This window comes from Pseudophryne corroboree, chromosome 11 (assembly GCF_028390025.1).
Source record: "Pseudophryne corroboree isolate aPseCor3 chromosome 11, aPseCor3.hap2, whole genome shotgun sequence".
NCBI classification, from domain to species: Eukaryota; Metazoa; Chordata; class Amphibia; order Anura; family Myobatrachidae; genus Pseudophryne; species Pseudophryne corroboree.
The window spans coordinates 171335262-171360867 of NC_086454.1; the positions used below are offsets into that span (position 1 = coordinate 171335262).

Here is a 25606-nt window from a genome sequence, read left to right on the forward strand (position 1 = left end):
AGTTGTTAGCTCGCTAGCAGTTTTTAGCAGCCGTGCAAACGCTATGCCGCCGCCCACTGGGAGTGTATTTTAGCTTAGCAGAAGTGCGAACGAAAGGATCGCAGAGCGACTACAAAATATTTTTGTGCAGTTTCAGAGTAGCTTCAGACCTACTCAGCGCTTGCGATCACTTCAGACTGTTCAGTTCCTGTTTTGACGTCACAAACACGCCCTGCGTTCGCCCAGTCACGGCTGCGTTTTTCCTGGCACGTCTGCGTTTTTCCAAACACTCCCTGAAAATGGTCAGTTGACACCCAGAAACGCCCTTTTCCTGTCAATCACTCTGCGGCCAGCAAAGCAACTGAAAAGCTTCGCTAGACCTTGTGTGAAACTACATTGTTCGTTGTATTAGTACGACGCGCGTGCGCATTGCGCCGCATACGCATGCGTAGAAGTGCCGTTTTTTGGCCTGATCGCTGCGCAGCGAATCAAAGCAGCTAGTGATCAACTCGGAATGATCCCCCGTGTGTATAGAACCTACGATGAATGATGCACACTCCCACATATCTTCATCGCTGGAAAAAATAGACTGTGCATGGACAGTCTATTTTGGCTTAGATTGTGCTTATTGTTTGTGTGTGTATGGTACTAACGATATAAGCCAACAATAATGATTATCCCTTTCAGAAGTCCCACCCTCCTGACATTCCAGTCCACTGTATAGCCAGAGCCGGCCTTAGCTATAGGCAGGCTAGGCATTTGCCTAGGGCATTCAAGCATGTCTAGGGGCATCCAAGCATGTCCCTGCAGCATCTCATGCTGAGAGGGACAGTCCGCAAACTAACTGTTACTTTCCAAATGTATTCAATCAGTACTTGTATACACTGCTGTTTACATTTGTAAAAAAAAAATGCACACTGTGCCTTAAACTTCCTCTGACATGCTTGAATGCCCCTGACTTGTGAGACCTCAGACAGACAGCAGAAGCCCAGTAAATGCAATTCCTGGACCTGTGACATTTTTACTGATTATATAAGGTTATTACTGGATGGCTTCTTATGATAACACATGTGTATTTTGGAAGACTGCTTCACAGAAACCTGACATCACCTATACTGCTTGTGCACATGGGGGAGGGGGACCCTGCCATCCTGTGTGTGTCCCTTATCCCTGTGCAAACCCCAGGTGTCTGCAGGGACATAACATGGGCAGTGTTCTCCCCTCACTTTATTTCCTAGTCAGTCCATACCGTAAAATTCCCCTGCCATCTAGCACTGTAACGTGGTCAGTAAGTTGCGTTGTGCTATTTCTATATGAAACATCAGTGCAGCGTGACTTTTGGACACATCAGACTGGAGGGCAGAGCATTTAGCTCCCACAGTATAAAGTAAAGTGCATGCAGTTAACGGGAGTAACAGACACCAGCAAACACACTGAATAGTGAAGAGAATGGACAGTTTCTACATGTTTGATATTGATCTTTTTGTATAACCAGCAAGTGTGGCAGTATCTGTGGCAGTATATGTGTATTATGGGCATTACTAATGTGGGGCATATGCGTAAGGTGCATTACTGTGTGGCATTATGTGTATTATGGGCATTACTAATGTGGGGCATATGTGTAAGGTTCCTTTACTGTGTGGAATTATATGTATTATGGTCATTACTGTGTGGCATTGTGCAGAGTTGAACTGGCTCACAGGGTAACCCCCCGGTGGGCCCCACTACCTGAGCATTGCAGGTACAGATGCAGAACTAGCGGCGGAGCTAGGGGGCACCAGACAAAATTTTGCCTAAGGCATCAAATTGGCTAGGGCCGGCTCTGTGTATAGCCAAAATCATTCAGTGTGTATAGTCAATATCGTTGGTTCTGGACTCTCGGAGCTTCAAGGGAAATCATTAAGCTAAAATCGTTCATAGCCAGAATCGCTCCGTGTGTACGCTCCTTTAGTTTTTATTGTTATGGGACCAGAGAGTGTACAATTATTTCTGTGAAGGCAGTACGGCCACACTTGCAGTGACTTGCGTATAGCTGTGAATCACCCATTACGTGCATTATGCTAAATATGGTCTGTGATGACTATTGAACTTACAGTATATGTTTATAATAAAATACAATACTTACGCTGCACGGATAAATTCATTGGCTTTCCATGAATGGCATATTGTGCCTCAATGTTACCAACAGAAGCAAAAGCCCAACATGAACCACATTTGCCCTAAAAAAATATAGGAGGTTTAGATATTACTTAATTCTTAATGAAATTTATGTACTGTATATTAAGTTTATAGGTTACAATGTACAGTATATTATGCTTCTAGTTTGTGGCACCAAAGATGGCGCTGATGAGCAGGTGATACTGATGGAGGGATCAGCGGGTGAACTGATGGAGAGATCCACCACCACAAGGAACAAAAAGAAGGTGTGACCACACCTAAAAGCTGGCTGCTTTACGGGAATGGCCATTAGTGTGTTCCTCATCGATTGTCGCCATCTATGGTACCATCGGTGGTTAACCTCAATGCTATAAAACCATTCACAGGTAAACCATTGATGGTTTCAACCACCGGTGGTCATCCCTGTGCAATGGATTAGTAAGCCACTGGCCAATCAGAGCCTGGGGGAGGGGTTTAGCAGTGTCTCTACCATTGATGGTGACGAACCATTGGTTCTCTGCCATCAATGGCCAAACTATTTGACTTCAGCCATCAACCATCGACGATTTATAGTAATAGATGGTTGATTGACACCTCTACTGCTGCTGCCGTGTGATAGACCAGTCAGGTTTCTCTGTGGAGGCAGTCCATGTGAGACTTGGGAAGACTAAAAGATCCTAGTAAGCCAGGAGGCTAATCCAGACCTGTATGTGGCAGGGTGGACTACCAAGCTCTGTGAATGAACTGCACTGTGTTATATTTGCCAAGCCAGTTCAGGAGACCATGTTTATACCTGCAGGCAGCAGGGAGGACTACAAAAGACTGTGTTACATCTGTAGACTAGCTGCTTTGCCAGTCAGGGTTCAAGGAGTGCAATAGTGTCCTGCGTAGAGAATAGGCAGGGCCGGCGATGGGGGGGGGGGGGGGGGGTGTCAAAGGGGACACCTGTACATGGGCAGGATTGGAGGGGCCACAAGGATATGTCATTTAGTGCCCATCAGGGATGTGAGCCGCCTTGTCCAAATAGGGCAGTGAGCTGTAGGCGGTGTGTGCGCAGCCTTAGAGTGACTGGAGCTTCTCACACACAGTGGCTGTGTGGCGTGAGTGTGCACCTGCTCTTCCGGTTCTGGTTCCAGCTCTGTTGTTGGCAGTTACAGGACATTACAGCAGCTCCGCTGCCTAGGATTCCCATGCCCTGGTAAGGTGTGAGGACCACATGATACCTGCTGTGCGGTGTTCGGGTCTGGATACTGGGGAGTGCAGTGCAGTTGAGTCTCTCCCTGGGGTAAGAGTGGCTCGGTGAGGGGATACAGGGCTTTGGGGTGAGGTGGGGGAGCTGGGAATGGAGTCATTGGGGAGAGAGGTTTGACTAACCCCTTGATGAAGTCCTATTAGATGATACCAAAGGACGAAATGCGTTGGGTATATGCTACACTCCTCTGGAAAGATATCAGCTAAGCCTTCTATATTTTTATATATTGTACGGGTCCATTTTGTAAATTTTTTACTTGTTGTTTGTTTATATATTAAAAAAATAAATAAATAAGACATACTATACTATGGGCATTCTTCCCAAATGTTGGGAGCTTATTTTTAAGGTACCCTGCCAATACCTTTGGAGATAGAAGAAGAGTCCCGTAAAGCACCAGCTACATGCGAGAAGCCCAAGCCCTGAGGGATTATTATACTTTTACTAGAGGCTGTAGGCACACTATCCTGCTTAAATTATCAACACATGGTGTGTTTCCTACTTATTTATGCATGTTTTTGAGTTTTAACCACATTGGTATATTTTTAAACACACGCACTGAAGGTATCGGCAATATTGCACTATTATTATTCTTATTTGTTCTATGGTTCGTGTATTGGATCATTGAGAGAACTGGAAGATTGACGCACAGAAAAACTTGTGTTACAAGCCAGAATCCCTGGTTGCTCTGGTACGCATATCATTTATTCACTTCACGTATTGGAGTACTTCAACACAGAAGGCGCTGGGCCCTAACACTTGTTCTATTTTCTTTAGGACTTTTGAAATAGAGTTTATTTCAGAGGACTCATTTAGCAGCCCTCCCAGTGGAGAAGTGTTATAATATTACAAATTATTATTTTGAACCTGATGTATCTATTACATATATAAGTCTTGTAACTTAGGTAGTAGCGCTAATTACACTTCTATATCTATATATATATTATTTAGTAACAGTTTCTTATATGGCGCAGCATATTCCGTTGTGCTTTAATATATATATAAATTAATATATATATAATTTGAGGGGGTCCCAGAGATATCACTGTACCGGGCCCGAAGATTTCTGTTACCAGCCCTAGGACTAGGCGTTTGCTATTTTTCCTGAATGCTGACAACAGTAAAGCACAATTTTGTTTATTTAGCCAGAAAAGCTGTGTGTGGGCTCTGACTGAGGGGTACATTTACTAAAGTTTTTGAAACAGAGAATTGGTGATGTTGCCTATATCAACCAATCAGATGCTATCACTTTCTAAAAGACAATAGAGAAATGATAGAAAGCATCTGATTGGTTGCTATGGGCAACATCACCAATCCTCTATTTTAGAAGCTTTAGTATATTTACCCCTAAGCATCTAGACACTGCACCGCTGACCCCTCTATCAGCCAATTATCACAAGTTTAAATGTCACAAATGGTTGGTAGATGTAATCAGGAGACAGCTAGAGGCTAGGAAATAAACACTGCATAACATGCACACATCACAAATATCTGTGTGAAAGAGAAGTGAAAGTAAAATGGGGTTTCAGGAAAACAGGTACCACCAAACACATTAAAATTTTACTTATTTACTTATTAAACACATATACGAAAAAACTGGTAATAAAAAAAAGAGAGTTATGGTAGACTTACCATTGTTAACGCTCTTTCTGCGAGGTACATTGGGTTCCACAGGGAAACATCGGGGTGTAGAGTGGATCTTGATCCAGAGGCACCAACAGGCTAAAGCTTTAGACTGTCCCAGGATGCATTGCGGCCTCCTCTATAACTCCGCCTCCAGACACTGTGAGCTCAGTTTCGTTAACCAGTCCAATGCAGGAGCAGGTAAGAGAGAAGGTAGATGTTAGTCACATAGAACCACATTCTCACGACAGGAGAAGGGACCAGCGGCTATTGCCATACAAACCCATAGAAGCTCGGTGCTTCAGGGTGGGCGCCCTGTGGAACCCAATGTACCTCGTAGAAAGAGAGTTAACAATGGTAAGTCTACCATAACTCTCCTTTTCTGCAGCAGATTACATTGGGTTCCACAGGGAAACATCTGGGATGTCCTAAAGTAGTTCCTCAAGGGAGGGGACGCGCCTTAGCGGGTATGAGAACACAGCGTCAAAAGGAAGCATCTTAGGAGGCAGAAGTATCAAAGGCATAGAACCTAATAAACATGTTCACAGAGGACCACGTAGCCACCTTGCACAAATGTTCTGCAGACACGCCATGGCGAGCCGCCCAAGATGGTCCAACAGACCGAGTAGAATGGGCATTAATAGCAGCAGGAGCTGGGAGACCAGCCTGCACATAAGCTTGTGTAATCACCATTCCAATCCATCTGGCCAAGGTTTTCTTATTCGCAGGCCAGCCACGTTTGTGAAAACCAAACAATACAAAAAGGGAGTCTGACCTCCTGATAGAGGCAGTCCTCTCCACATATATACGGAGAGCTCGTACCACATCCAAAGACTGCTCTTTGGAGGACAAATCAGAAGAAATAAAAGCCGGAACCACAATCTCTTGGTTAAGGCGAACAGATGACACCACCTTAGGTAAACAACGTGGGCGACTTCTAGCCTGGCCTAGCATTGCCTGGTCATGATGAAATATTAGAAAGGGTGGACAATAGGACAATGCGCCTAAGTCAGACACCCTTCTAGCAGAGGCAATAGCCAGTAAAAACATGACGATGGGCGTGAGCCATTTAAGGTCCACCATCTCAAGAGGTTCAAATGGAGACTCATGCACAGCATTCAGGACAACAGCCAGATCCCATGGAGCCACAGGAGGGACATAGGTAGGCTTAATCCGTAAGACACCCTGAATGAATGTATGAACGTCAGGTACAGACGCAAGTTTTCTCTGAAACCATACCGACAAGGCAGATATGTGAACCTTGAGGGAGGCCAAACGAAGGTCTAAGTCCAGGCCTCTTTGCAGAAAAGCCAGAATTCTGAAAGTTCTGAATCTGCATGCATCATAATTCTTATCAGCACACCATGTGAAGTAAGAACTCCAGATCGTGTAATAAATCTGAGCCGAAGCCGGTTTACGGGCTTTTAACATAGTTTGGATAACCGTCTCAGGGAATCCTTTGGCTCTCAGGAGTGATGCTTCAAGAACCACGCCATCAAAGCCAGCCTGGCCAGGTCCTGATAAAGACAAGGGTCCTGTACGAGGAAGTCTGGGCGCTGAGGAAGTAGGAGAGGATGCTCTGTTGATAGAGCCTGCAGGTCTGAGAACCAATTCCATCTGGGCCACGCTGGAGCGACTAGAAGTAGAAATCCTCCTTTTGTTTGAACTTCCGCAGGACCCTGGGCAGGAGTGACACTGGAGGGAAAACGTACGGCAGCCAAAAGTTCCATGGAATTGCCAGTGCGTCCATGAACATGGCTTGAGGAACCCTGGTCCTTGATCCGAAGACCGGAACCTTGTGATTGTGTTGAGACTCCATCAGGTCTACATCTGGTAGGCCCCACTTTTCCACTAGGAGTTGAAAGACTTCTGGATGAAGACTCCACTCTCCAGCGTGCACATCCTGGGGACTGAGGAAATGCGCTTCTCAGTTTAGGACGCCCGAAATGAACACTGCCGATATCGCTGGCAGATGGCGTTCCACCCAGCAAAGGATTTTTGGCACTTCCATCATAGCCATGCGGCTTCAAGTGCTGCCTTGATGGTTTATGTATGCCACCATAGTGGCATTGTCTGACCATATTTGAACCACACTGTTCTGTACCAGAGCAAGGGTGAGAGTCAATGCATTGAACACTGCCCGCAACTCCAGGATGTTTATTGGGAGGAGTTACTTCTCCTTAGTCCAGTGACCCTGAAAACAGTGTTGCTCCAACACCGCATCCCATCCCCTCAGACTGGCGTCCATTGTCAGTAGGACCCAGTCGGGGATCCAGAAGGGACGGCCCCTGCTCAATTGCTGGACTTGTAGCCACCAGGTCAGCGACAGACGAACCTCCGGAGTCAAAGTGATCATATGAGATCTGATCCTATGAGGTAGGCCATCCCACTTGGAAAGGATTAACATTTGCAGAGGGCAAGAATGAAATTGAGCGTACTCTACCATGTCGATTGCCGACATCATCAGGCCAAGTACTTGCATCGCCGAGTGTATCAACAATCTGGGGCGACAAAGGAAGCATCTTATCCTATCTTGGAGTCTCTGGACTTTTTCTGGAGACAGAAATAGTCATTGACTGTGTGTGTCCAGGAGTGCCCCCAGGTGCGCCATGCTCTGAGCTGGGACCAGCGAGGATTTCTTCCAATTGATGAGCCACCTGTGGACTTTTAGGAAGCTTACCGTCAGTTGCAGATGACTGAGGAGGACATGGTGGGATTTTGCCAGAATCAGCAAGTTGTCCAGATACGGCAGGACCCTGACTCCCTGGCGACAGAGATGGGCCATCATTACGGCCATGACCTTGGTGAAGATTAGAGGAGCCGTAGCTCCTGTATATCCAGGGATATCATATAGTCTCCAGGTTCCATAGCCAGTACAATTGAGCGCAGTGTTTCCATACGGAACTTGGACACACTCACAAACTTGTTCAGTGATTTGAGGTTGAACATAGGCCTGAAAGACTCATTGGGTTTCAGAACTAGAAACAGGGTCGAGTAGTAACCTCTGCCTCTCTGGGCCAGAGGACCCGGCACTCCCACTCCTGTATTAAGGAGGGAACCCACAACCTTTTGTAGAGCTTGCACATTTAACGGATCCAAAGGGATAACCGTGGTGCAAAACTGGCGAGGGTAACGTCTCTTGAAGGAGACTGCATACCCGTGAGAGACAACTTCCTGCACCCATGCATCTGAAGTGGTCAGACCTGGGTGAACTACAGAAGTCGGCATCCCACCCTGGGGTCCCCCAGGGGAAGGCCCGCCCCATCATGCAGCAGGCTTGTCTTGTTTAGAAGCAGGCTGACGGGCCGCCCAGGATAGCTTTGCCTTGGGCTTAGTAGTTTTGAGAGCACAAAATTGTCTCGGGTATGCCTGACCTTTTGCTTTCCCTTGAGGCCAAAAGGAACGAAAAGTGTTACCTTTTTAGCTTTCTGTGCAGAAGGATTAGTATTTGTCAGAGAGGCAGCCTTAGCAGCCGCCAATTCAGACATAATTTTATTTAGGTCTTCCCCAAACAAAATGTCCCCCTTAAAGGGGAGTACCTCCAATGTCTTTTTGGAGTCTAGGTCCTCCTTCCATGATCTCAACCACAGAATACGGCGAGCCAAGACAGACTTAGTCAACGCCTTGGCTGCCAACACACCCGCCTCAGAGGACGCCTCCTGAACGTAATAGGCAGCAGTGGTAATATGAGACAGGTATTGTCTGACATTGTCAGATATATTATCGGGCAGCTTTTTCTCTAATGCCTGAACCCATGCTTCAATTCCTTTTGCAGCCCAATAGGCCGCAATAGTGGGTCTATATACAGCACCTGTAAGGGAGTAAATAGACTTCAGGCATCCATCCACACGCTTATCTGTCGGTTCCTTCAGTGAAGTGACAGTGGTGACAGGCAGAGTGGATGACATCAATGGGCGGGTGACATCAGAATCCACCGGCGGTGAAGTATCCCACTTGCTACATATCTCTGCAGGGAGAGGATAGCGAGCCAGAGCCTATTTAAACAGACTTACTGTCCTTCTTGTTAGACATTGTACACCAATGCAACAACAGAGCAACTTCTTACGATAAAGCCAGACAGAGTACAATACATGCAAATAAATCCATTAGTATGTGACTGTAGACACCGTACACAGCACCAGCGATTAGATCCAGTATTATGTATCTGAGTACACAGTAGAATACACGTAATGGGTATATACTGTGATGTACTACTGTATATATATGACCCTGACGCACCAAGTCCCTTAGGGTACAGAATATAGTGATAGATATATCTGGGAAACACTAAAAGTAAAACCACACAGCAGATACAGGCACACACAGTCACAGGCAATGCAGATAATTATTATGACAATAAAACTGCACTGGACTAGTATATGTACAGATATATACATAACACAGCACAGTCTTGGACCGGAAGTACTGTATATATCAGAATACTCATACAATATAACATGTAATAGGTACACTTTTTCTTAACTAATGTCTGTATAAAGACATGTAGAATACTCAAGTGTTTGTAAAGTTACAGTGCTGTTACAGGCGGCTTTACAAGGTAGACCTTGCCCTGCAGTCCTAGAGGCTACCGCAACTATGCTTATAAGATGGCGCCCAGCGTCTCAGTCAGTGAGTGAGGGAGAGTGTGAGGCAGCTCCAGGGCAGGAATATCTGCAGTAGATGGCGCCCTGGGCTGGTAAAAGGCTACAGGTCAAGTACCCACGGGAGGATGCGACGCCGCTTGGGAGGTGATGGAGCTGCAGCGCTGAATTGTCACCATGGCGCTGAAGTGTCACTTTTTCTGTCAGAAAACGCTTTTTCAGGGCTGCCCAGTGCAGCCCACCTGTTAAGTGACCTGCTGCTGCAGACACCAACTGAAACTGAGCTCACAGTGTATGGAGGTGGAGTTATAGAGGAGGTCCCAATGCATCCTAGCTTTAGCCTGTTGGTGCCTCTGGATCAAGATCCACTCTACACCCAAATGTTTCCCTGTGAAAACCAATGTTGCAGAAAAAAACAATACAAGTTAAAGGGACTTAAAATTTCAGTGGTGTTGAATAATTGCACCTAGCATCAGTTGTTTCATTTTTTCCTCCAGAAGGTGTGTTTGTTACCTCTTTGCCTTCTCCATGTAATTTAAGGCAGAGGTTCCCAAAACGCCACCATTACAGTCCAGGTTGTAAGGATATCCATGCTTGTGCACAAGTGACTTAATTAGTACCTCAGTCAAAATGATTTGACCATCTGGGCTCAAGTATGAATATCCTTAAAACTAGGACTGTAATGGTAAGGTATACTTCTCAGTGATGTCATGCCTGAACCATTTATTTCACCTTTCTTCTTGCTCTCTTGCCTAGTGCTTTATGGAGCACAGTATGGAGCCTTGGCAGCCCCATTCATTTTGCCACCTTCAATACCACCCTCCCACACAGAGCCGGCCCTTGGCATAGGGAAACTAGGCAAATGGCTAGGGCATTTGGAATGCCATGGGGCACAAGCAGATTCTGCTGATTAAAATGATATGCAGCATGCCTGTATTCTGTGTGTAACTGCCGCTGTATCTGCATACGAAATGCTACGTTACAGTGTATTCCTGGTAATCACTGTAACTTAGCATTTTGTATGCATATACAGCCACAGTCACACACAAAATGTAGGCATGCTAATATAGCTGCATGGCATATTGAGGCAAGATGTATGAGGACAAATCTGTATCCAAGCAGAGGCAGAGGTCACAGTGTTAGCGGCCGTGTGAGTGCTGTGTGTTGGTAGGTTGCAATAGTGTTCGGCATATGTGTAAGAGGCATTATGTGTAAGAGACATTATGTGTAAGATACATTATATGTGTCATGTATAAATGCATTAATAATGTGTGACATGTGTAAGGGACATTATGTGTATAAGAGCATTAGTAAAGATTGGTATAATGTGTAAGGTGCATTATGTTATTAATAATGTGTGTCATATGTTTAAGGCGCATTACTGTGTGGTATTATGTGTATAAATGCATTACTAATGTGTGGCATTATGTGTATAAGGTGCTCTACTGTGTGGTGTAATGTTTAGAAAAGGCACTACTGTGTGATCTAATGTGAATAAAGAGCAATATGGTGTGGTGTAATGTAAATAAGGATCAATTCAGTGTAATGTAATGTGAATAATGAGCACTACTGTGAGAAGTAATGTATATAAGTTAAAGTGGTACTACTGTGTGATGTAACGTGAATAAGGGATCCTATTGCATGATATAACGTGAATAAAGTTGCACTGCTGTGTGGCATCATTTGAATTGGGTTTACTATTGTGTGGCCATGCCCCTTCCCAAAAGAACACGTCCCCTTTTGGGCTGCGCACTGAATGTGCGCACTGTTCCTATTTAAAATATAGGGGGTAGCAGCACCAAAATGAGGACTGCTATGACTGAGGGGTGATAGTGATGGGAAAGGGGTGCAGGATCAGAGGTAGAACTAACAGCGGTGGTACTAGGGGGCACCAGCCAAAATCTTGCCTAGGGCATCATATTGCTTAGGGCCGGCTCTGCTCCCACACGATCCTGTTCTCTCTGCCACTGGAATAGCACCCAGTAATAATGGCATCAGAAAGGTGCCATCAAATTGTTGCCTTGCAATGGAGTGTATATTTCCATTTATTATAACATTTGCTCATACTGGCTGAATAACGCATTCAACCCGGGTTACGGGTTACAACCTGTGAGTACGCCACTGTGAGCCATTAGTTTGGAAAATATCCTGCAGCTGTACATCTCAGTGTATACATTGAACTCTGCTTAAACCTGAGACTCCCGTGTTAACATTGGTAATTGAATCTTCCTTATTCGTTTCTAACTGGTGCTATAATTAAACACCAGGTGTTTAGATATATCACATTGTTTATTAATATTATTGTGATGTTTTAACATTGTATCACACCCCCAGGAGGTTGTTGCATTGTATTTTATTTGCATTTTTATTAAATGTTTCATACTACATGATTGTTAAGCGCCACTTGGTTTTCTTTGGTATTTTTGTGTGTTAAGGGATTGGCAATTCCCTTTTACAAGAGGCCGCTGACAATCATATTGCAGTTTCACTCACCTAAGCGCTTAGTGTACCCCTTTTTTTCTTGCAAAGGAGTGCGACCATAGTTTCTAAACCATTTGTTGGTTTTACCCAGCAGTGGTGCTGTAATGTGTATGCACAGAATGGAGGGTAGATTTGCACATCTGCAAAGAAGCATTGGTGATGGATCAGTATGCCCTGTGGTTTACAATCTCATCACACATTGAGACAACACACATAGAAAAAAAGCATGTGATGGTGGCAATCGGCGCAATCCTGGCATCGAAAGGAAAAAGCATCTCCATTGAATCAGGAACATTGATGGTAGCCATCCCTATCCCTCCCCCCTCCTCACACACACTTTCACACACCATTAATATCATCTCAGCCACTTTTCTTCCACTTCTACTCTGTAACTCCTCTATGCTGACACAGTATTGTAATTCATTACGTTTGAGGAAGTAGTTGGGCGTCTTCAGAAACCATGTACATGTCCTACCCTGGGCGTGGGGTGCCATATAGACTGCCCTCTGTGTGGCCCGGCCGCATTCTATGAATCCAGTCATTGCAATGCCACTGCATGGATTACTGATGTATATTATAGACTAGTACCACCGACACAGTGATGTTTTAGTATCCCATTAGGTCTGCGTCTTGCTCACCTGGTCTCTCACTGGTGAAATGACCTTCGCTTTCCTCCAATCACATGATGGCAATACTGGTGTAGCTTCTACTCGGGATTCTGTCAAAGTGCTTGGAGGTAGGACACTAACTGGATTCAGATAGTTTCTACTGAATTCCTCATCTATGGACAAGATGCCATATTTAGAACACAAGAACTGTATAACTGTATGAGCTATTTAGGAAGATTAAAAGTGGTGAAATACCAGTTAATGATGTATTCAGCAAAAATGTACATAAAGTAAAGAACTACCAACACTCTGAGGGGAAAAAAAGAGAAGCCACAAATAATAAAGTGACAGTATTAATACCTCACCTGTGAGGTCACTAAACTTTGTCACCCCATACTCAGCCGTCCCTAGGTCCTCTCTCCCCAAGCGGTTTGCCACATCCAAGTTTCCGGAGAATACAGACAGCCGATACTGGAACTCTGTGGTAGTGGAAGACATGAGAGATAAAGCATGGGGCATAATTACATTAATTAGTGTTTGGCACACAATCGGATATTAGATAAATTAAGCACATGAATGATCCCTGTTAGATTTATTATTCCTGGGAAAATAACCTGATGTAGTATTCATGGAAATAAATGGGGCTGATTCTGAGCTGCACCAATCTGAGGCCACTTTCTGTACTGTGGCAGCCTGCTTAATAAGTAATGTGCCCCAAAAATGGCTGACATGTCTGAGTTTTTGACACCACTCCCCATAAGCGCCCCATATGGTCCCTGACTGTCAATCACTTTCCAAATAAATCCTGTCTGAGAGTAGCCCATCCCTGCAATGTGTTACGTGCAGTGATTACATTAACAATAAATTGACTTTCAGTATCTGGGGCCGGCTGCCATACAGCACATGCGCGAGAGGAGAGGACTGTAGCCTATAGGCTAAACTGGCTTATGGCATCTTTAGATGGCGTTAGATACTGGGCACAGCTGGTAAATTTAGCAACACAGCTGGAGGCTGCTTTTGTGATCACAAATGGGGAACCGCAGGAGATAGCTCTGATATCTGCTCCGGTCCCCTGTACAAACATTAGAAAGATACTTAATATTTGCATATACTAGTGTTTTCAGAGGAATTCCCACACATATTATTTGATATATAGGTCCCACAACATGTACAATTTTAATAAAAGGTCTGTAGTAAAGAACAAAATAACATTAAAGTATCACTTAATTCATATTTTGCTATTGATGAATCAGGGACCCTTTCCAGAAGCCCTCCCATGCCTGTGAATATAATTTCTCCTCTTTTATATATAATTATAATATAATTTTTCCCTAGTGTCTTTTACTTAGTTCTATCCCACAGAGGGCTGGAAATATTAAGCAAAACATTTTTTTTTATGTTCTTTAGTACAGACCTTTTACTACAGACCTTTTATTAAAATTCCATTGTGCTGATTCAGATGTGGATGTTCTTGCTGCTGCTGTTGCTATCTTTTGCCATACACAATTGCAACTATATGTTAATACGGGCAGAAGCTAACCTGAGCATAGGGACACCCACTGCTGTCGCATCATTTCCATCCAACGCTGTATAATTGCTGCTACATCGGTACCATAGTCGCAAATCAGGTCGCAAGTCTGAGTGCATCTGTAGACGCGCAGGCTGAGATGCTATCCCAGGATGCAGACAGTTCTCCAGTAGCAAGTAAAATCGCAACTGCTAATTTATGCATGCCCAGAAAACACCATCTGATCGGCCATGACATGATGCGTGTGCCCGACCATCCCCAAATTCAGTCATCCTGTCACTCACTTTGCGACTAATTCCCTGATGCTACTGCAATCACATTTCACACGCTGTGCGTGCGCACTGCGGCTCAGAAGCATGCGCAGTACGAAAGCATCAATGCCTGCAATAGCCACTTTGCAACCACATCTGAATTAGGCCCCTTGTGTATAGTAAATTACACTTTTTGTAGTTGCCTGCAATTTGAGAAAATCTCTGCATCATCCACAAAAATCTAACATACATGCAGGGGCATAGCCAGAACTTTGTTGGCCCCATAGCAACATTTTGAAGTGGCCCCCGTCCCAATGCATCTAGAGAAACACTTCTCTGCAGCAGTTGTTAATTGTATGCCCTATAATAGTGCCCTGGTTCATTTTCTGTACCATAGTAGAGCCTTATTTAATGTTGTGCCCCATAGTAGTGCCCTAGTTTCTTTTATGAATCGTATTAGTGCTTAACTTCACCCAATGTCACATTTCAGAGCGGCCAGAACACATTATACCGCACAGTACCCCCAATTCATATTATGATATATAGTGCTCCCCTTTCATATTGTGCCTCATTACAGTGTTCCGGTTCATATCATATAATATAAAAAAAAATTCATTTTATACCACACTACAATCAGCAAGTCCAGGACATACCTAGATATATTGCAGGCCCCAAAGAAAAAGTTTGAAAGTACCCCTACGTACCACCCAATGGCAAAAAATGTATATAACACATGTTACTTTAACAGGGAAGGTGGCCCCTCTCAGCTCTGTGCCCCATAGCAGCTGCACTGCCTGCACCTATGGTAGCTACGACCTTGTATATAACACATGTAACTTTGACAGGGAAGGTGGCCTCTCTCAGCTCTGTGCCCCATAGCAGCTGCACTGCCTGCACCTATGGTAGCTACGCCCTTGCATACATGCCTTATACATATCCAGTCCTCATCCCATTGTGCACTATTCAATATACTGAGTATATGAGAGGGGTAGTCTTCAGTTTGCCGGCGGCCGGGCTCCCGACGACCAGCATACCGGTGCCGGAATCCCGACTGCTGGCATAACGACAGCTTTTGTCCCTCTTGGGGATCCACGACCCCCCTGGAGAGAGAATGCCCGCAGCGTGGAGAGCGCAGCGAGCCCGCAAGGGGCTCATTTGCGCTCGCCCAGCTGTCAGTATGCCGGCGGTCGGGATTCTGGCGCCAGTATGCTGGCCGCCGGGAGCCTGACCGGCGGCATAACATACTACACCCTATGAGAGGTGTTCTCAATGTAAAATATTCATTTACTTCCTGCAAAAATGTATGCACATAGTGAAACGTTACTAGTTATAGACTGACACTGAAAACTTTCACACTGTTGGGGTGAGCAAAATAGAACAACAAGCAGCAGGATATAATTTGTTTTACTTTGCTACAGCAATGATCCAGCTCACTGCTAAATACTGTAGCTGCCTTTCACAGTTGCAGATAAGTAAAAATGCTTTCCAAACAAAACCAAAATATATTTTCAATATCATCTTTTTGTCAGTAGAAGAATATTCTAATAAACTGATTGGATCATCTATAAAAGTTTCTCTAAGTTTCAGAATAATAGCTCTCCCAGGCTGTGTTTTTCTAGTGACAAAGCAACAATAGTCTCAGGGAAGCTGAAATATAGACGTTTTACAGTAAATGTGATCAGAGTGTCTGTGTACTTACCTTCTCGATCTTTGTAGCTCTTATTAAATTCCTTGATAAAATTCTGAAATGCTGCCTGTAAAGAAATGACTTAATTAAAGTAAATTATAGATATGCACGCACTCATAGACATAGCAATTTGGTAATTACTAGGTAAATATTGTTATCACACATTGGCAAGGAAGGGAAAATTACCAGTTACAGACAGAAGAGAGAGAGAAAACACAAGGGTAAGGACAATCACCAATTCTGAGCTTCCTAAAGCCATGTGTGGGAAAATGACCATCAGGACAGAAAGAGAACACAGGAGAGACATCTCAAACAAGAAGCACTACTGTATACTGCAGAATGGACTGGTTACATGAAGAAAAGAACATTTATTGTAGTTAGTAAATGTCTAAATAACCATTTTTGCCACAAAAAGGAAACATGACTAAATATAAAATGTGTGAAGATGACGTCAGATATCAGTGGTGAACAACCAAAACCTGAAACATAGGGCCAGATGTAATAGAGTGAGGGTTTCAGAAAGTAAAAGATTTGGCAAGGTTTTCAGGTTTTTTTTTTAAAGTGGCAATCAACTACACTGCAAAACCAGGTTGATCTTGCAGTGTCAATGACTGCCACTCTAAAAAAAAACTGCAAAACCTTACCAAGCCTCTCACTTTCTGAAACTCTCACTCTATTACATTTGGGCCATGATGTCCAGAGGACAATTTTTGTTTTCCACCCAACTCTGGCTCATTGAATTAACATTCAAGTAGGTGGTAAAGATAAAGACAATGGCTAATTACAAATACAGTTCCCTAGAATATTCTTTAAAGTATAAAATTATTTGCAAGCATTTCTATTACTTTTGGTCATCACGATCAGCATCTCTGCAGAACTAGGGTGAGCTATGGCTACAATCATTTGAAAAATGATCTAATGTCAGCTGAAATCTCTACCTCACAAGAAGATGGGTTAGAAATACAAAAAATGTAATATAGTGTTTATAAATGAGTTTAATAAGTTAATAAAAAGTCCCATTGGGAGGTGTTTCCTCCCTCTGGGACTGCCAGAGAGGGCAGCGATAAGCAGAGAGCTAGCTTCCTATAGAGAGCCACTCCATGACTTTGACACAGCCCAATCCGGCTCCTGTGGGGGCTGTAGCTGATATAGTTCATAGAAGCCAGGTGTTTGCACATGTACAGTCGCACCAGAGGGTCTGCGCATGTGCCAGTCCCGCCACCAGCTGGATCCATTGCACAGTTGCTGGGACCCAGGGCTGGCTGTTTCCTCTCCCCTCTAAATGTAAGTAGGAGCCAATGCTAACCTGGGCTCTGTGCCCATATCAGGCACCCCACCTCTGCAGTTTGGGAGGTCTCTGCCTGTTTTTACTCTGCTGCAGCTTGACCTCTGTCTGGCCCCTGATCAGTGGTTCTGTTACATTTGTAAGATCTTCTTCTCCACAATGGATGGCTTGCCGAGGATCTTCTGAACAGTGACCCTTGGGCTGAGACTCGTAGAACTCACCAGCGGGTCTTCTCGCCTTTAACAGCCGCTTTTCTCATAAGGCAGAGTGTGCCTACCGGTACTGGGATGCCACCAGGACTTAAGCTGCTGGTGGTAGTATGAACTCAACCCCAAGTGACCTGGATCAATGTTGGTAGGGAGAAGGAGTACAAAAGCAAGTGAGGAGTTGGGAGGAGTGAGACAAAGGGAATGCAAACAATGGAGACATAGGTGCAAAAGAAGGTGGAGGAGGATAGTGACGGACTAGAATGAGGTAGAGACTGAGAAGATATAAACAAAAGAATCCCTAACCGGCACGCCTGGCACTACCCGCTCAGCAAAGGGATGCAAAGCAGGTAGGCGCCAGGCTCTGCATCCCTGTGCTGCGCCTGTCCCCTGCTGCTGCTGGCTGCTGTGCCTGTCACACCATTTGACCGACAGCGGCGCCGTCAGCTTGAAGCCTCCTCCTCCCCCCTGACAGCATCATCTTCAGTCAGTGTCAGTGTTCAGTGGGAAAAGGGAGCAGAGCTAAGGGCACCGAGGGGCAGAGCTACACAGGACCAGGCTGCAGAGGAGGACAGAGAAACTGTTATAAATTCGGCCAGCCAGATGGTAAGTTGAGGGTTAGTGAGAAAGTGTGTGTGTGTGTGTGTGTGTGTGTGTATCTATGTGTATGTATGTGTATCTATGTGTATGTGTGTATCTATGTGTATGTGTGTATCTACAATATTTGTGTGTGGGGGGGCATGATTTGTATAAATGGCACTTGTGTGGGCATTATATGTAACCGGTGCAACTACAGGGGCTATTATGTGTGTATCCGGTGCTACCACAGGAGCTAATATATGTAACTGGTGCTACTACAGGGTCTATTATGTGTGTAACCGGTGCTACTGCAGGGGCTATTATTTGTGTAACCGGTGCTACCACAGGGGCTATTATATGTAACCGGTGCTACTACAAGGGCTATTATGTGTGTAACTGGTGCTACCACAGGGGCTATTATATGTAAACGGTGCTACCACAGGGGCTATTATATGTAACCTGCTCTACTACAATGGCTGTTATGTTTGTAACCGGCGCTACTACAGGGGCTATTATGCATGTAACCGGTGCTATGTATATAACAGGTGCTACTACAGTGGCTATTATGTGTATAACCGGTGCTACTACAGGGGCTATTATGTGTGTAACCGGCACTACTACAGGTTCTATTATGTGTATAACTGGCGCTACTACAGGGGCTATTATATGTCACCGGCTCTACTATAGGGGCTATTATGTGTATAAGCGGCGCTACTACATTGGGTATTATGTGTTTTAGCGGCGCTACTGCAGGGGCTATTATGTGTATAAACAGCACTACTATGGACGGGGTAATGTGAATAAGATTGTGCTACTGTGTGGCGTAATTTGAAATGGGGGTACTATTGTGTGGCCACGCCCTTTCCTTGTGAAACCACACCCCTTTTTCGTTACACACCGTCCCTTTGCAAAATATGGCAAGGCGCAAATTTATAATTTGCAGGGGGGCGCCGAACACCCTAGCACCAGCACTGCTAACCGGGATGCTGCCTCCGGACTGTGAGGAACAATAACTTCAACTGAACCCTTGTGCACAGGTGTACAAGAGAGAAGTGTAACTAAAGCAAATGCAAAAGTTTACTAGCTAACACTTGTGCCGAGTTTAGACTGGACACAGGAATGCTGCTCAAAGATGGGAACAAACAAACTGGAGATGAGGACTTCAAACTGAGACTTAGAGCCCAGCGACAAGGGCTCCCGCAGCAACCAGCAACTATGACCAGCACCAAGTGAGAGGCAGACCAGAAATAAAAAGGGAGCATGAACCAATCAACAAGCAGACTGAGCACCCGCCTCCCCTAATTACAATAAACAACAGCTGCCCCTCCGCTCATCCTGTGAGTGCCAGGTGTTTAGGCAGCTCATTAGGACATGAGGCGGAAGCTTCCCCTGCCCGCCGCAGGCAGAGCGTCCTGGTCTCCATGGAGCCGGCGGCCGGGGACGGAAGTATGCAAGCGTCCCAGTCGCCTGGCAACCGGATGCTGCTGAAAACACGGGCGCTGCCAGTGATAGGTTCCCAGGGCCGGATTAAGGATTACATGGGCCTGGGGCTGATAATATTCAAGTGCCTATTATGAAAGCAGAGGAGCTGTGACCAGTGCTGTGTGGGTGTGTACATACCTACATTGTCAGCCCCAATGTTTCCCTAAATATGTAGTGGTAGAAGAACTGCATCACTGTGAATAGGGAAGCCAATCCCGGGCCATTTTTTCAATCCCGGGTATCGGGCTTGGAAAATGGCCAATCCCGGGATACCCGGGATTGGCTTTTAACTGTGTTGCCGCCCCCTTGCCCCACCCCACCCCGCACACATTACTAACTATATACCAAGGGGAAGGCGGGTGGGGAACTCTTCCTGCACTCACTCAATGCACGACTGACGGCGCAGCGTCACCTCATGCTGCGCCGGGGGAGCCAGAAGGAGGAATCCGGGCAGTGTCTGAGCGTCCTGCGGACGCTTAACACTGATCTCTCAATCCCCGGGATTGAACCTTCCAAACCCGGGATTGAATCCCGGACATTTCTGGCCCTAAATCCCCGGATCCCGCCGATGCCGATCCCGGGATTGGCCACCATAACTGTGACCAAGTGGTCAGCTGAACAGTTGGTAATCATCATGCTGTCATGGTGATGGGCCTATTTTTATATGGAGGTCTTACTTAACCCTTGGCTACGGTCTCGTGTCCAGTTTGTCACCACACTCTGTTGAGCTTACACCTGCAAGGTTGAGGGTGAATTTTTTTCAATTGCTGAAACTGACAGTATTTCCTGACTGCATCTCGATGTATTCTTTTATAATGTTCATGTGAACGTATGAAGCTTTTATTATGTACTTTTTAATAAAAAAAAGTTTGGCATCATGTCAAATTAGGCCATTGGCCATTCTTTTCGGGTGTATTTCTGGTGTGAGGGTATACTTACAGGTGACATCATTTACAAAAACCCACACCTTGGAGGAACATTCATTGAACATACATGAAAAAGTGAATTCAAGTATCTTATAAGGCTATACACTGAGCGCAATTGTTGGGTTTTTTTATGCATTGTTTTTTGGGAGTCCGCAAACAGGGGCTCTCTCCAAATTGCTGCTGGTGACCTGAGCGCAAGTTTAAATACATTTTGTGTACATATTATATATATATATATATATATATATATATATATATATATATAGAAAAAGTGATAAGGAACGCACTCACCAGGCTTCTTCAATAGTGAAAATGAGATTTCTTTAATTCAGCTCACATAGTTTACAGGGTCAGGGTCAACGTTTCGGTCCTCTATGGAACCTTTGTCAAGACCGAAATTTTAGGCTGCCATCTCCCCTGCACACATCCTGCCTGTGGAGCCATAAATACCCTAAGGGACAGCCCACCAAGTAATTCCTAGCCAATAGGGAGCTCGTATCTATTATTTGCAGCAAAATGCTAGTATGATGTCCACCAAAAAGCCAAGGCCAGTGTGTATAAGTTAATAACTACAAGCAGCAAAAAGAAATGATAAAGGCATTCTGAGATAGGAAGCGCAATGCGTTCCACGGTGGTGGCGTGCGTTCCACCGCCAGGAACTGCTTCCATTTATCTTCTGTATGGTCATTTCATTATTGCCTTTATCATTTCTTTTTGCGTTCCTTGTCACTTTTTCTATGTTTGAGACAGCTTCTGGAGGGGACTGATCTCTGGCTATTGCACCCCAGCAGTTGTGACAGTTCAGTATGCGAGTGTTCAGGCCTCATAAAGCTGCTGCTTTCACTTATGCGCAGAACGGAATGCTCGCATTCTCCACCAAGTTGTAACACTGTAAGGGAACAAGGTGCCGTTTCGTGGGGTAAATGGCAGCTATGCAGCAACTGAGGAATCACACAAGTGCAGTGTGTGATGCAACTGGCCACGACCAGTTTTATTAAACAGAAAACAAACAAACATCAAAAGAAAATACCTTGCCTGTCCGGCACTAACTAAACATAAGACGTTCCTAACTGTCTCTAAACAAAAAACACAGAGTTTTCCAACCAACACTGTATGGCTCACTTGTGTAAGGAAGCGTATTTCTCTCACAGAGATCCTGCAGTCTTCCCAGGCAGTCTGCACACACTAATCAGGCTAGTAGCCCTATAACCCACTTACACAGCTGAAACCCTGATTAGCCCTCTGTGAGGACAAAGACCCAAACTGGGCCCAATGTCTGGAACTTGCCCTATCTCTCTTTCAGGACCCTTATCCAGCTTTTCCAACAAACTGAAAAGGTTCTGACAGAACAAAACATTTTCCTAATACATGTAAGACAAGAACCTGGGACAAACATACCTGCCCTCAAACACTATTCCAGTGTTCTTGTCACAATATTATATATATATATATATATATATATATATATATATATATATATATATTTATAGAAGACATGACGGAATCACTGTGCTCCGTAACCTTTTAAAAATAAAAATGATAGGGAAAATATATAGTACTGTGCACAAGTTTAAGGCTGGTGTGGACAAAATGCTGCAAAGAAAGACTGCTTACAAAAATAGAAGTGTTACTAGTTTATTTTGGTCAATTAACAAAATGCAAAGTGAATGAACAGAAGAGAATTCTAAATCAGATTAATATTTGGTGTGACCATCCTTTTCCTTCAAATCAGCATCAACTTTTCTAGGTACACTTGCACACGGATTTTGAAGGAACTCGGCAGGGAGGTTGTTCCAAACATCTTGGAGAACTAACCACAGATCTTCTGTGTCTGTGGGCTTGCTCAGATCCTTTAGTCTATTCATGTAATCCCAGACAGACTCGATAATGTTGAGATCAGTACTCTGTGGGGGCCATGTTATCACTTCTAGGACTCCTTGTTTTTCTTTACACTGAAGACAGTTCTTATTGGCATTGGCTGTATATTTGGGGTCGTTGTTCTGCTGCAGAATAAATATGGAGCCAATCAGACACCTCCCTGATGGTATTGCATGACGGATAAGTGCTTTTATTTCTCAGCATCAAAGCACAAAGACACGGGCAACGTTGAGTACTGTAGATGCAGTGGTCGGTTAAGGAAACTTAGGGGGTCATTCAGATCTGATCGCTGGGCAGTGATTTTTGCAGTACTGCGATCAGATAGTCACCGCCTACAGGGGGAGTGTTTTTTCGCTGCGCAAGTGTGCAATCGCATGTGTAGCAATGCTGCACAAACTTACTCTTCCAGTGCGATGAGAGCAGGCTGACTGGGGCCGGAGCTGACGTCAGACACCCTCCCTGAAAACGCTTGATCCTGCCTGCGTTTTTCCGGACACTCCCTGTAAACGGTCAGTTGCTACCCACGAACGGCCTCTTCCTATAATTCTCCTTGCGAACGCCCGTGCCAATGGATTCTCTGCACCATCCCATCACAGGGGGCCAATGGCCATTGCAGCCGCTCGAAGCAACGGCGCAGTGCGGTGCATATGCATGTGCAGTTCGGATCTGATCACCCGCTGTGCGAAAACGCACAGCAGCGATCAAACCTGAATGACCCCCTTAGTGCATCAAATGAAAGACACATCATGCTTACTTCCCTTCGAAATCGGAAGATGTCCAGCTATGTAAACTTTGTGTATGTCCTGGCCTTTATACTGCATAACAGAGGCGTAATCAGGGGTTTTGGCACCCAGGGCAAAATGAGAAAAAAAAATTGAATATTCATCCATTTGAAACTTTTAAAGAGCCCCATATATTTTGCTTTTGCGCAGTAATATACATTTATTCTGTTATACAATATTCATTTGCAGTTTTTTAGGGTACAGGCTGATTTTCCCAATTCTCCCCATAATTAACACAGTGAATAACAGCCAAAATAATTTTGCAAGAGTTTTTTCAATTGGATGGCATGTGAATGTGGAGCGTACATAGCTACTTTAATCAGTAAATGGGTGTGATAGGTGCATTAGTTTCATCAAGAAAAATCTTACAGACAATTATGGGGACATGATGACAGTGTGACATATATGCACTGTGTATCGCCTGCGTGCCTGGATGAATGTGCAGTGTGACATATACAGTATGTGCCGCGTGCCTCCTGTGCACCTGGATTAATTCGCAGTGTGACATATATGCACCATGTGTCTCCTGTGCGCCTGGATGAATGCGCAGTGTGACATATATGCGCCGTGTGTCTCCTGTACGTCTGGATGAATGCGCAGTGTGCCATACGTGCGCCGTGTATCACCTGTGCAATGGATGAATGCGCAGTGTGATATACAGTATATGCGCCATGTGTCTCCTGTGTGCCTGGATGAATGAGTAGTGTGACATATACATACTGTGTGCCTCCTGTATGCCTGGATGAATGTGCAGTGTGACATAAATCCCTGGATGAATGCTCAGTGTGACATACAGATGTGTCCACTATTACCTTTCTGAAAAAAGTATCATGGCCTGCCGTTCATGGCCCGAGATAAGCTTTCCTCTTAAGATATACACGGCAAGCCATGTGTATCTCCTCTGAAATATAGTGCAGTACCACTTTTCAGACAGCAGGTGGCATTTTCAGAAACTGAGCAAGCAGAAAGTCTGATAAAGAGATTCTAGAGGGAGTAGTTCAGACCTGATTCTAGCAGCATTTTATTTGCAAATGGGCAAAACCATGGGGGTCATTCCGAAATGATCGCACGCTAGGTTGTTTTGCAGCGGTGCGATCAGGTCGAAACTGCACATGCGTATGCACCTCAATGCGCATGTGCGTCGTACGGGTACAAAGCGGATCATTGCTGAGCAATGGATTTAACGAAGAATCGATTCGCACAGCAGATCGCAAGGAGATTGACAGGAAGAGGGCATTTGTGGGTGGCAACTGAACGCTTTCTGGGAGTGTTTGGAAAAACGCAGGCGTGTCCAAGCGTTTGCTGGGCAGGTGTCTGACATCAATTCCGGACACGAACAGGCTAAAGTGTTTGCCCCGAATTTACATCAGACACCCACCCTGCAAACGCATTGACACACCTGCGTTTTTCCAAACACTCCCAGAAAATGGTCAGTTGACATCCACAAATGTTTTCTTCCAGTCAATCTCCTTGCGATTGTCTGTGTGAATGGATTCTTCATTAAATCCATTGCTCAGCAACGATCCACTTTGTACCTGTGCGACGCGCCTGCGTATTGCAGGGCACACACATGCGCAGTTATGTCCTGATCGCAGCTCAGCAAAACAACCTAGCGTGCAATCAGGCCTGCATGACCCCCATGGTTTTGCCCATCTGCTAACAAAATTGCAGCTATGGGGTGTCATTCCGAGTTGATCGTAACCCTGCAAAATTTTGCAGGGCTACGATCAGGAACAGAGACATGCGGGGGATGCCCAGCACAGGGCTAGTCCACCCCGCAGGTCAGTTACGCCCCCCCCCTGCAGAAGTGCAAAAGTATTGCACAGCGGCGATGCTTTTGTACTTCAGGAGTAGCTCCCGGCCAGCGCAGCTTTAGCGTGCTGGCCGGGAGCTACTCATTACTACACGACACGCAGCGGCTGGTCAGCAGCAGCGATCGGGTCAGAATGACCCCCATGAGCCGTGTGTGCAGGGCAATTTATCGATCATGCACATGGGAATATCAGCTGCAGCAGCTAATTGTGAAGTATTAATATTTTTCCAATACATCTCTCATACTAACTTCCAACATGTACCTGGCTCAATGTTGCCTATATGTTTAAAAAAATCTTTTTCCTTGTGATTGATAATGTGCTGATGAAGAGTTCATACAAACTCCACACAGAGATTCGATATAGAAATTATGATACTAACTAAAAGGCACTATTGATACTTGTCATTTTTTGCAATTGTTTGGTGGTTAAGGTGTGAGTAGAGAGAATTTTTGGTATTTCAATACCACATATATTTCACTGGGATCCGGTC

At 44.9% G+C, this 25606-nt stretch overlaps 1 protein-coding gene across 1 annotated transcript in view; it reads right to left on the reverse strand.

Annotated features, from left to right (window-relative positions):
* The window catches only part of LOC134970067 (cathepsin W-like), a 120691-nt gene extending 104187 nt beyond the window's left edge, over positions 1–16504 (reverse strand). The window contains exons 1-5 of the mRNA XM_063946162.1: positions 16400–16504; positions 16177–16231; positions 13064–13177; positions 12729–12871; positions 2105–2198 (exon numbers count right to left, since the gene is read on the reverse strand). Of these exons, the coding sequence (XP_063802232.1) occupies positions 2105–2198; positions 12729–12871; positions 13064–13177; positions 16177–16231; positions 16400–16471 (478 nt within the window). The 5' untranslated portion in view covers positions 16472–16504. The remainder of the gene's footprint in view (positions 1–2104; positions 2199–12728; positions 12872–13063; positions 13178–16176; positions 16232–16399) is intronic.
* Positions 16505–25606: the final 9102 nt, after the last annotated feature.